We start from the raw sequence: 11,609 nt of genomic DNA, 5'->3' as shown, positions 1-11,609 counted from the left end.
TTGCAAAAGAGTAATTTTATACAGCTATAGACTCCTCCTGCCCATCCTACATCCAAAAGGACATAAAGACAGAGCTCAGCTCGAAAGCGCTTTCTGTCTCCAGGCAAGGTGGGGCCCTTTGCCGAACGGCATATACATCAGACTCCGTGGCTATAGCACGGAAGTCCCTTGCCATGGCTGGCAGCTTGGTGGCGAAGCCTCCGACTCTGTAAGACCAAAGCATCCCTGTTCCAGTAATGGAGCAACTGCCTGGTGCGTTCTCCGTGGCAAAGATGTTCCCAACCCCTTGCAGTAAGGCAGTAAGCACCCTGCATGCTGGCGGCAGAACAAGGCTGCAGTGGCAGGTTCGGTAAATGGTGGGGTAGTTTTGAATTAAATGCAGATAAGAGAATTGTCCTGGCTGAGTGGATAGAGTGCAGTGCTGTGTTCGGGAGAGCAAAAAAAAAAAAAAAATGGGGTAGTGAAAAGTGACTGGGAGCTTTGGTTTGTAGCACCTAGAATATAGCTGGTGCTTTGGCCCTGGGGGAGGGAAAGCCTTTTCTTTAAGTCCCTTGTGCCTGACTACAAACAGGCAGCCTCCAGTGCCTCTCTAACCCTCAGCCTTGAGCACCCAGTTAATCCTCCAAAGATCCAGCACTTCTTCTGGCACTGAGGGGGGAAGCATGTGATTAGGAGCTGACTCGGTGTGGACTGTAGCTTCTAGAGCTGCCACTCATCCTGAGACTGTTGCTGCCTCTCCTACCTTCTCTATACATGTGAACAGAGACCACAGCCTTGATTTACAACCTACTTGCTGGGGTGGGGGGGGATTCCTTGGCTGCTCTTGGGGCTAGAAATGACTCCTTGCAAAGCACAGGTGCTTTGTCTAGCTTAGGTTCTCAGAGGTGGGGGGCAAACGTAGCTGGTCCTTCCAGATAAGCTTCCACTGTCTGCTTTGTATGTGCCTCTGGCCCTCTTGCACAGGAAACTGGTCTTGCTTCACTCTCGGGCTTTCTGCATTGCTACAGAAGGCGGATAAAGCGCTGTCTGGTAGCACTGGGTTATATAAATGCTGGCTGCTGTGTTGCATATGCAGCACTGAATAGCATGTTGGCTGCCTGCGCTCTGCTTGTAGCAGGTTACCAACACAGCAGTCCCGCACACCGAGCCTAAGGGCACGGCAGACTGTATAGTGTGCAACGGGGAGGGGCTGCTGGGGGGGGGGGGGGCTTGCCTGCCTAATTAACCCGTTGCACTCTTCTGGAGGCTGGAGTCTGGCTTTGCACTAACCCTTTGCACTAATACCTCTCCAACTCGTAGCCGGCTTTATAAAGTCACCGCTGTCTCAAAAGAAACTGACTGAGGACAGCGTGGAATTGCACTGCGAGGCCGTCGGGAACCCCATCCCCGAGATCCAGTGGTGGTTCGAGGGGAACGAGCCCAACGAGACCTATGCTCAGCTCTGGGACGGGGCGCGGGAGGACCGGGTCCAAATCAACGCCACCTACAACCTGCACTCCACCAGCAGCATCCACATCGCCAACCTCACTCTCAACGACTCGGGCATCTATGAGTGCCGGGCCAGCAACGACCCCGACCGCAACCACTTGTCGAAGAGCCCCAAAATCAAGTGGATCCGTTCCCAGGCGAACGTTTTTGTCTTCGAACGTGAGTGGCCGTGCTGAGGCCTTGGCATTTGCTCAGACAGAGATGTCTTGAGTGTTATATTTTTGCCACCCCGCACCTGTCCTGTGACTTCCTGGCAACTCCCCTCACCCTCCCATCCTCACGGTAGAACTGAGAGACTCCTACCCTCCTGTGATCTCCCTCACCACCCGTGACTCCGCTCCACAGTGGCCCTGCTCAAAAAGGGTTGTGGCCTCCCAGCCAAAAACGCCGTCCTGCAGTCCTGTCCCTTTTTGGAACCCAGACAACTGTTAGAACGCGCTGCTTGTCCCGAGACTCCTCGTTCCAAAGCTGGCTTGCAGATTTAAGGGTACCGATTCGGACCACTGCTGACCTACCAGCCCTTCCTTGCTACTCCCGTGACTAGTCTTGCTTTAAGCTCTCTGCCTTGCTAGTGATAGAAGCTACGGGAGGGGGGGTTAAATAGCCTGTTCTTTAGCCTTCTGCCGATGCAACCGTTTTTGAAGTGGCCGTGTGTCTGTCTGACGTTGATGATGTGACCAGGTATTTGTGCTGTGGAAGTGACCAAATTCCCTTTCACTTACAGAGCTGAAAGTCCAATTTCTGAGCCAAAAGTTATTTTTTTTTCAGTAGGAGAAACTTGGACTAATGCAGGGAAATCAAGCGATACCTTACTACCTAAGACGGTATCCTGATTCCTGGCGTCTCTGGAACCGAATGGCTGTAGCAGTCCCTCTGGATGGCTTAAAAGGTTCTAGGTAACGCCAACTCCAGCGGAAGAGACGTTCAGTTGGAGTTTGTTCTTGGTGTGAGGGGGAAAACGAATGCCTTTCAGCCCTGTGTGACATGGTTTTTCTGCAGTGGGTCGGAGACTGCTTCATTTTGTCATTTTTATAGAATGATTTTACTAATGGCAACTACTTTCCCAGAGGCTTTTCTCTGAACAGAACTGTTTTCTTGAGCTGTTTGCTCAAGTGGTGTGATCTTGGCTCTCCGAGCTATGCAAACCCTCACTGGGCTCTTGATTTATTATTTATTTTTTTTTTTTTTTCTCCTGACTCTAACTGGGATAAACCCAACTTGGTTAAGTTTTTGTGTGTCTTCTGCTTGGACTGGTGTTAGTGATTTTTCTCTCTCCCACCCACAAAAAGTTGGACTGTCGTCCTCTCTCATAACTGATGACTCTTCAGCTAGTTAACACCTATATCCCATGATGATTTAATCAAGAAGCGGGGAGCTGTGCCTGGGGATTGCCAGTCAGTGTGACCTCTCTTCCATTGTGTGTTTGAGCTCTTGGCAGAGGTGGCTTGTGTTTTGCTGCAACCACTTCTGAGGCTCCAGGCAGTCTAGGGTTGGCGAGGGAATGGGGGTGTGATTCTTCCCATTGGTGTGGAGGGCTAGGGGGGTATCTACCAAAGAGTCACTCTGGGCAGACAGTTCTTGAGACCTGGCTCTGATGTCCTTTTGCTGGTGCCACCTCTCCTCGGAAAAACTGGTCGCTGGGTGAAGAGCTGCTGACACAGTGATGCGGATCTCTGTGCGTAAGGTCCTGAGGCAGGTGCAGCTGCTGCCCAGTCCTGTGAATGACTCTGTGCTTGTTCCCAAACGCAGATCCCATTATAGTCACCACCCTGAACGTGACGTCCGGCTCAAATGGCCAGCTGTACTGCAACATCAGCGGGGCTGCTTCTGCCATCACTGGGCATAAATGGATGAAGGGAGAAGAGGTCCTCCAATCGGACGATACCTCATCTCACCAAACTGTCTACAAGTAGGTATCTGGGGTCTGGCCTGGGACTATCACTGGGAAGGGCCTTCTGTCCTAAACTGGGCTGGCTTCTGTACAGAGTGTAACATGGCCTCAGGCTCTCTGCCAAGGTGTGGGTTTCAGGAACACTTTCTGCTGCCATAGACAAGACAGGCATGTTGGATTTATAGTGAGCTCTAAAGCACACAGCAACTTGAGACGCCTGGACTGAACTTTGGTTGGACTCTGGCATCCTCGACTGGGCTAAGAGTCGAGGTGGGGGCATGGTACTGCAGTGAGGGACTGATTAGCTTGGGGACTGAGGAACCTGTGTATCAGTCCTATCTAGGCAACTTTCCCTCCGTTGAAAGGACTGGGCTTCACTCACTGGGGAGAACATGGTGCTTCCCAAGGTAGGCAGGAGCCCCTTGGATGAGAGATCCTAGGAGAGATTAGCTGGCCCCAGATCCCTTCCTGACTAATAGCATGGTGCCCTGAAGTGCTGGGTGGCTGCTCTGCTAGTTAAGGGTCAGTGCCTAAGCCTTTATACCCAGGCTGTGGCTAAGCAGGAACCCCAGAATACCAGCCCCATTGTAAGGGTGCAGCAAGCTTTCCATTCCCATTAGTCAGGCCCTGTTGGCACTAGCCCAGTCAGCTGGAGAAGCATCGTGTCCTTTTGTATGGCACAGCCGACGTGCACCTCTCCCCATAGCAACAGGGAGCTGAACGAGGATTAAAGTATTTATAACCCAGCCTCCTTCGTGTGACCTCAATTCCCACGCTCAGAAGGGGGAAGCTCCATGCTCAGCAGAATGGACAAGCACCCCATTGTGTCCTGGCAGGCGGGGTGCCCAGTCTGTGCCCTGCTGTGGGGACCGCTGCCCTGCAGCCTCCCAGCACGTACCAGGTTCTGCTAAAACCGGCCACAGCAAACTTCTGTGCTCTGAGATCAGGCTGTTACTTCGTACTGATCCCTAAAGCCACTACATAGCGCTATGTGCATCTTACCCAGTGTGGGCCTTCCCAAATGGGAGTTGTTCTGCCACTTGCCTAATTGACTTTTTTCCTTTTTCCCCCATCTTCCGATAGCCACCCGGAGGCTCGAAGCCTGGGTTAATGGCTTCTCTTGTTACCAAGGGCACTGCCAACATCTACCTCCCATCAGAAGTGAAGTTTTGCTCTGCCCAGTAGTCAGCGTTGTTGGGAGTCCCTGCTGCCTTATGGAGGGGGCAGGTAGAGGGATTCTGTCTGTTTGGGGTTGGCTAGTCCTGCCCACGCATTCGTGGGGTCTTGATGACTACACTTTCAGAACCAGGTCTGGTCATTTTGTGCCCTCTGGCAGGGAAAAGGGGCAGGCAGATCTATCATCTCTGGCTCATAGCACCCAGAATTCTTGGACATGTAGGCCCTATGAGAGACCCAGCTTTGTTCCTACCTTTTGGGGAGCAAAGGGGTACGAAGCAGATGTGTGCTTGATGTCAATGCACTACTGACCAAGCCTAGTGATGGTTGGGCTGCCTTTACCACACGACACCAATTTCCAGAGTCAGCCTGGTGTCCGGTTCCCTGACACCAATAACCATCAGACATCTCTGGTGCCCCATCCTGCTTTAAGTGGGAAAGTCGGACCCTTTCAATAGGAAGCTGAGTTGATCTTCCTCCTACCCATGGGCCAGAGCTCGGGACTGTGGAGTCTCCTACTGCCACTTGGGCGCGAGTCTGTTGCATGTTCACATCTCGGCTCCCCTGTCTCATTGCAGTCTAAATGAGGTGAATGCTGAGAGCTCTGGGGAGTACGTGTGCAAGTTCCTGACCAACCCGCCCGCAGAAGGGACTGTGTTTGTGACAGGTAATGTCTAGTGCCCCCTTAGAGTCCAGTCTCTCCCTCCTCCCTAGCTCCATCTGACAGTTTTGTCCGTCATGCTAAGAGCCACTTCCAGCAGCAAGTGGGAGATGAAGGGAAAGGGTCGCTTCCTACTGGCCTCCTCTGATGGGCTCTTGGGACTTGAGGTAGGCACCTCCAAGCCTTCGGAGTGCCATAACAGCAGAGAGGAAACTGCAGTGGGGAAGCTATCAAGTGGCTCAGTTCAAAGCCCCGCAAGTCACCCTCCTGCTGTGGAAGCAGCCCAAGTGCTTGCTCAGAGATGCTGGACTTCATGAAAGAGTGCAAAGAAGCAACAGGCTTCTCGGACTTTGGGACCAGGCTTTTGTGGGGGAGGGAAGCCTTGCCTGGGAGGCTGGCTGGCGTTCTACCTTCAGCCACCCAAATTCCATGTCCCACTTGTCTCCATACAGTTAAGCCACATGTGGTGGTGTACAAGAAGTCTGAGCATGGGAACGAAGGCGACACAGGTGTGCTGGTATGCAAATGCAATTCATATCCTTCAGTCACCGAGTGGACCTGGTACAAGAAGGAGAATGACCACTATATGGTGAGTCTGTTGCCAGGAGCCTGCTTGCCAGAAGAGGCAGGGGGGCAACTTATTCCTCCTCTGCAGCAATAGTCCCTGGAAGTGGGAAGGCCTATGATGAGGCAAGGCTGAGCCTGGGAGGAGCTGCCCCTAACTGCTCCTGGCTTCCCCCTCTAGCCTGTTGTCAACGGCACAGAGGATCGGTTCTTCATCAAGTCCTCTGGCAACAAGACGGAGCTGCGTATTATCAACCTGGATATCGAGAAGGATCCAGGCGAGTACATCTGCAACGGCACCAACGAGGTGGGCCAGGATGGTGCCACGGTGAGCCTACGGGTCCGCAGCCGCCTGGCCGCGCTCTGGCCCTTCCTGGGCATCGTGGCTGAGGTGCTGGTTCTCGTCACCATCATCTTTATCTACGAGAAGAGGAGAAAGCCGGATGAAGTCCTGGATGGTAAGAGGCACCGGGGGCCAACTTGGCCTGGGGCTAGGAGCAGTCTAGTTTGGGGACCCTGGAATATGTGGATTGAATAGCTTTGCCAGCTGAGTTCCCTGGGTAGGAGTTGGGATGCCCCCTTCATGCACTCTGTTCTTTGTCGCTAATAATCCCCATCTGTTCCAAGTGCCTCCTGTCCCAACCAGTGGTCGATGCGCTCCCCCCTTAAGGGCTTCATTGGCTGGTAGAAGAATACAGCTCTTGAGCCAAGCCAGAAAGGGTGGGAGTGAGGACGTTGCCTTGCTAATGCAAGTGTGGCCTGTGGGAATTGGCTCTGTATGGAGGACAGCAGCTTGGCGACAGGATTGTCTGATGGAGAAACCCTGATAGGCTCCTGTCAAGGGGATTACAGGCCCACTGAAGTGCTGGAAGCCAAGCCCTGCATCCGGTGGCAGCCTGGGTCTGTCTTGGAAAAGGTGCCTCGGTTCTGGGCTCTGACCCAGTGTTGCAGGACCCCACGTGTGAGCTAGTCTGAATATTCTTTCCATGTTATGTTGGGTGGGGAGTAGAGCGGGCTCGTGGGAGGGGGGGGCACTGTTCCCTCCCTGCCTTCCGGGAAGGAGAAGGGTGCACCAATGTGTAGGTTCGGTGTCCTTGCTGGCATTATCTCTCCGCTCTCTTCCCTCCTCTGCTGCTGGGTGGTACCTCGCACGGTAAGTGGAAGAGCTGGCTCCAGCTGTCGTCCTGCATCTGTCCTCTCACCAGCAGTCAAATCTGTCAGGCACCCGTGGTGGCCCCATTGCACACAGTCTGGGTCACCCAGTTGACATGGCCCTGTGGAAACAGTGGCCTAGAGTCCTGTTCCTGTTAGATCACAGTGTGCTGGTGAAAGGTCTGAGCACCCCGACTGACTGACAGCAGAGGGGTCTTCCCCTCGCTCTGGTGCCGTCTGTAGAGCCAGTGCATGGTGTGCTGTGAGTCTTTGGCTTTGGCAGAACATAACGGGCACAATATGCCTCGGGAACTTCAAGCTCCCTGTCTGTCCCTCATCCTTTGCTCCCTTGAAGGTCTCCTACCTGGATTAATGGTTGTTGGTCTGAATTTAATCAGGCTGCAGCCCTTAAGACGGGAAGCGACTAATTGCAGCTTGCCGGCTGACTTGCTGCGTGGCCGGGGCAGGCTCCATGGCTTGGTTCTGCTTTGGGAGAATATGGTGGGAGGGGAGCAGAAGCTGGAGTGTGCCTGGCATGCTGGGAAAGCAGAGGCATCTTGCACCTGGGCCTGAGTGGAGGACCTGGCAGGGACCCCACGGCAGCCCTTTAAGAGCGGCAAGATCTGCGCTAGGCACAAGGAGAATGTGCTGGGCTGCTGTTCTCCCTGGCAGCTAAGCTCGCTATGTGTTAGGATGGGCAAGCCGGGAATAGCCACGTGCTTGTGCTGCTTCTGTCTCGGCGTCCCCCTGTACGAAGGGGATTGTGTGGGGGACTGCAAGAGTTCTTCGGGATTGTGATCCTGCGTCGAGGAGGGGTGGTGCAGGATTTCCTGGAGGCCCTTCCTGATGGTTTCTTCTCCTTCTTTGCATGCTGCTGCATACCCAAAGATGACGATGGAGGATCTGCACCGCTGTGAGTACCTTGTTTTCCTGCCATCTGCTGACACAGGTGGCTGCTTGGCATAAACACTAAGGCTATTGGGTTATAGAAGCCACCACACTCCCCTGGCACAGGCTAAAGTCCTACTTGTGCTGGCTCTGGGAGCAGCGCAAGGGGATAGCCAGAGGTAGTGGAATCGCCATCCTTAAGACCTGGCTCAACAAAGCCTTGACTGGGATGATCTAGCTGGGGTTGGACTAAATGACCTCTTGAGATCCCTTCCAACCCTAATTTTCTACCATCCTAGCTGTTCCCTTCTTCCAGGCTCTGCCTGGGCGGGGAGCCTTGTCACCTTATCCCACCCTGTCAGTGAAGCAGGGTGGGAGTTGACTTGCAAAGAAATGTGTCTTTTCTCACGGCCTTCTCTTCTCCCAGGAAAAGCAATGCCACAAATCACAAGGACAAGAATGTCCGCCAGAGGAACGCTAACTAAGAGTGGGCAGGCAGGCAGGTGAGTTGTGGAGGGCAGGGGAGGCTACTGGGAACACTAGCAGGGGCTTCTTCCTCCCACCCAGTGCCCAATCTTTGGCTTTATTGGCTGTTTTAAGCCACTCTCCAAAGTACATGTGACCCCAGTGCTAGGGGTTGCCATAGGTTCTTAACTTGCAGGCTTCAAGGTGGACGAGCCTGGGGAAGGGCAGGGGGTGAAGAATCCTTCATTTAGCTCAAAGCCCCTTCCAGGGAAATGGCCGTGGTCTTATGGTGTGTATCTGGGAAGCTAAAGGGCTTCAAAGAACAGCTTAACACCCCACCCCACCCCATCTTGGGACCTAATAAAGCAGAAAGCAGGGTATTGGAAACCCTGACTTCAGACTGACAGGGCTAGTGGAAAGTGGTAGAAGAGGTGTATTCAAAACGCCTGGGCTGGGCACAGGGGCACACAGGCTAGATACCTTTTTGTGGCAGACTGTTCCTGTCTTGGCCATTGGGGTGGGCAGGTAGAAGGATTCCTCACCATGTCTGCGGGGGTCGGGGGTGTGAAACCTGAGCCAGGGACACAGCCCCCAGCTCAGCAGTACAGTCTGAATTGCTGGCAGGGCTGGAAGTAGAGTGCCAAGGCAGTCCCCTCCATCTCAAGGCAGCCTTCCCTTTCTCCATGTCTCTCAGATGGCTGTAATGCCCTGCCATTGCTACTTCAGCCACGTTCTCCCTCACTTCTCTCTTGCTCTCTCCCACACCAGGTGACGCAGCCGAGGAGCTTGCCCAGACATCCCTTCTTGTCTTGGATTTTTCTCTTTTTTTTTTTTTTGCGAAGTAGCCCCAGACTGCTCTAGCGTGTCCTTGGGACTCCACCACCGCACACGGGGAAGAAACACACTGCAGTTGTAGATTCTCAAACACACTTTTGTAATATTTTAAGGAGAAGAGTTGTAGGAGGGTGTCTTTTTTTGTTTGTTTTTTGTGTGTCTTTTTTTTTTTTCTACCCCAAACTCGACCCCTTCTGCTGGTAGTCTTGATCACTGGCTGTCTTGTTCTAGATCTCAGTGTTTTGTTGCAGAGAGGGGAGCAAGAGTGCCAGCTGCTGCCCTGTTGGCTTTCTGGACTGTGCAGAGCTAGTGGAGAAGAGTGGGAGGGAAGAGCTGAAACTATTGGTGCTGCACCTTTTTCCTTTGACATTTCCCCCAAGATAGGGGCGGGGGATGAAGCCACACGAGGAACTAACAAGGGCAGGGGTATCCTGTGAAGCAAGGTAGCAACCAGGCTAGCCTGTGCACCTTTCCAGCTGTGGCCTATGTGCCCAGTGTTCCTAATATCCCTTCCTGTCCAGGACATGCGAGGGAGAAATGGCAGTAACCTCGTCTCACCGAGGGGCAGCAAGATGGTTACTCAGGAGGAGAGAAACCTTATTAGTCAAGTTGTGTCCTGGGAAGAGGAAGCTTCTCCCCCTCCCCACCCCTGCAGCCCCTTGTGTGGCATATTTTTGGGTCGCATCCTTTTGGACTGGCCCTTGGACAGGGCTGGAGGATTATTTCCCCCCACCCCCCGATGACTAGTATGAGCACCCTCCTCTTCTCCCCTCTCTCCCCCCCGAAGAAACAGTAGTGCCATAACTCCTTCAGACAGGCTCCCCCCTTCTAGCAGGGCTGCTCTGCTGGCTCTCCTCTGCCACCGCTAACACGGACAACTTGCAGGAGGCAAACTAGGAAACAGAAGTGTGCTGCAGCAGTCGGCTCAGCCACGTGCTCTCCTTGGACTCTTCCCCATTGCTACAGCAAAGGGATGGGCCAGCCCCTCCATGCTCACCGGGCTCCAGAGCTGGTGTTTATCCATGGCTTCGCGGGGAGCAGATCAACCATGTGTTTCCTTGTGTTGTGAGCCGTCTTGCCATGTCCGTGCGAGGCCAGAGCCCACAGGTGGCCAGCAGCTTCCCTACCTTTTTTGTGTTCCCCACCTCCATCCTTGCGCTAGTGGCAGGATCAGCCCTCTGTTATCACTTTACCAATAAAGATGATTCCTCTTTTTTTTTTTCTTTCCTTCCCCTTCCTTCTCTTGGGTGAAGTCTGGGGCCTGCCTCGGCTGTGTGGGCAGTGCCCCTGTGCTCAGATACACAGCTTAAACCGCTGGCAGCAGGTAGCCTCTCTTGCTGCTGATGGGTGGTGTGGGTTTGGGTTTCTACTTTTTACCCAGCCAGGTGCATGTATTGTGATTTAAGTAAGGCAGTAATTCCCTCCCTGCTTGCACCTGTCACTGGTGGGGAGGTGGGTTGTGTTCTTGCTGCTCTTTTGTGGGTTGGGAAAACCCAGACCGATATGTCCTGGTGAGGGACACTGCAGGCTAGTGGCAGAACCAGGACTAGAATCCAGGTCGTCTGAGTCTTGGCCATCACCCCCTGTCCTCTGTCCCTTTGGGGGGGGTGGTCTTCAAGAGGAGGTTGCATAGATATCTGGCTGGGGTATTATGATCCCAGCACTTGTTCCTGCCCAGGGCAGGGGGTCAGACTTGATAATCTGTTCAGGTCCCTTCTGAGCCTAGAAAGTATGAAACTAGCCCTGGGTGCAGTGGTATTGCTCCCATTCTGCACACCCCCGCTGTTGTGTTTTAATATACTTGCAGCTCCTCTGGTGGGAGGACATCGTCCCTCAGTGCACTGCGGGCGTGGAAGTAGCAGGAAAAACATGCTGCTACCTCGAGCTGGGTGCAGATCGGTGATGGAGCCCATGGGGGCTGTTCAGTCCTTTGTCTGCTACTCAAGCTTTTCTTGCGAAGCAACGGTGGTGCTGAGCTTTGTGAAGTGGCCAGCTGCGATCGTCGCAGCCTGCAGCCACCTACCCTCGGGGCCTGGGTGCTGCACAAACGGACCTGGGGCGTGACTTCAGAGCGTAGCGGTGTCTGGCACCCGAGTGCCTGCAGCGTCCCACTGCACACACCCAGGCAGAGCAGCAGGCTGGGTTGAGCCTTCCCTCTGGCTTTGGGTACCCATTGCTCTGTGCTTAGATGAGGGGAGACGTGGGATGCTGAATTGTGCGCTTTCTAGAGTAAGCGGCTGCACCCTGGCAATTCCCAGCGCTCCTTGGCCTGCTGTGTGGGCTACTCCAAGGGGCTTCGGAAAGGGTGTGGGCATTTGGCCTCTTCCTAAAGGGAGCGTGGGGGGAGGAGGTGTGCATGCGCCTGTTATACCTCACCTTGCCAGCCTGCTCCTGAGACGAGCCTGGGAAGCTGGGGGGGGGGGGTCTGAAACCTGCTGGGGCTCGGCCAAGAAGAGGCCCCGGGGGACCCAGGTCCTGTAGGAAAACCCA

At 54.0% G+C, this 11,609-nt stretch overlaps 1 protein-coding gene across 1 annotated transcript; it reads left to right on the top strand.

The window, feature by feature from the left end:
* Positions 1-1,274: 1,274 nt before the first annotated feature.
* Positions 1,275-10,335, top strand: BSG (basigin (Ok blood group); the record flags this gene model as incomplete). Its single annotated transcript, XM_014527998.2, has 8 exons — positions 1,275-1,647; positions 3,238-3,397; positions 5,134-5,222; positions 5,669-5,805; positions 5,962-6,238; positions 7,821-7,845; positions 8,248-8,323; positions 9,054-10,335. Coding segments are annotated over 7 exons (1,119 nt in total), but the record flags the coding sequence as incomplete, so codon positions are not given.
* Between the last annotated feature and the right edge of the window lie 1,274 nt (positions 10,336-11,609).

This window comes from Alligator sinensis, unplaced genomic scaffold (genome assembly GCF_000455745.1).
Source record: "Alligator sinensis unplaced genomic scaffold, ASM45574v1 scaffold1295_1, whole genome shotgun sequence".
Lineage (NCBI taxonomy): Eukaryota > Metazoa > Chordata > Crocodylia > Alligatoridae > Alligator > Alligator sinensis.
This window is presented reverse-complemented; position numbering and strand designations above follow the sequence as displayed.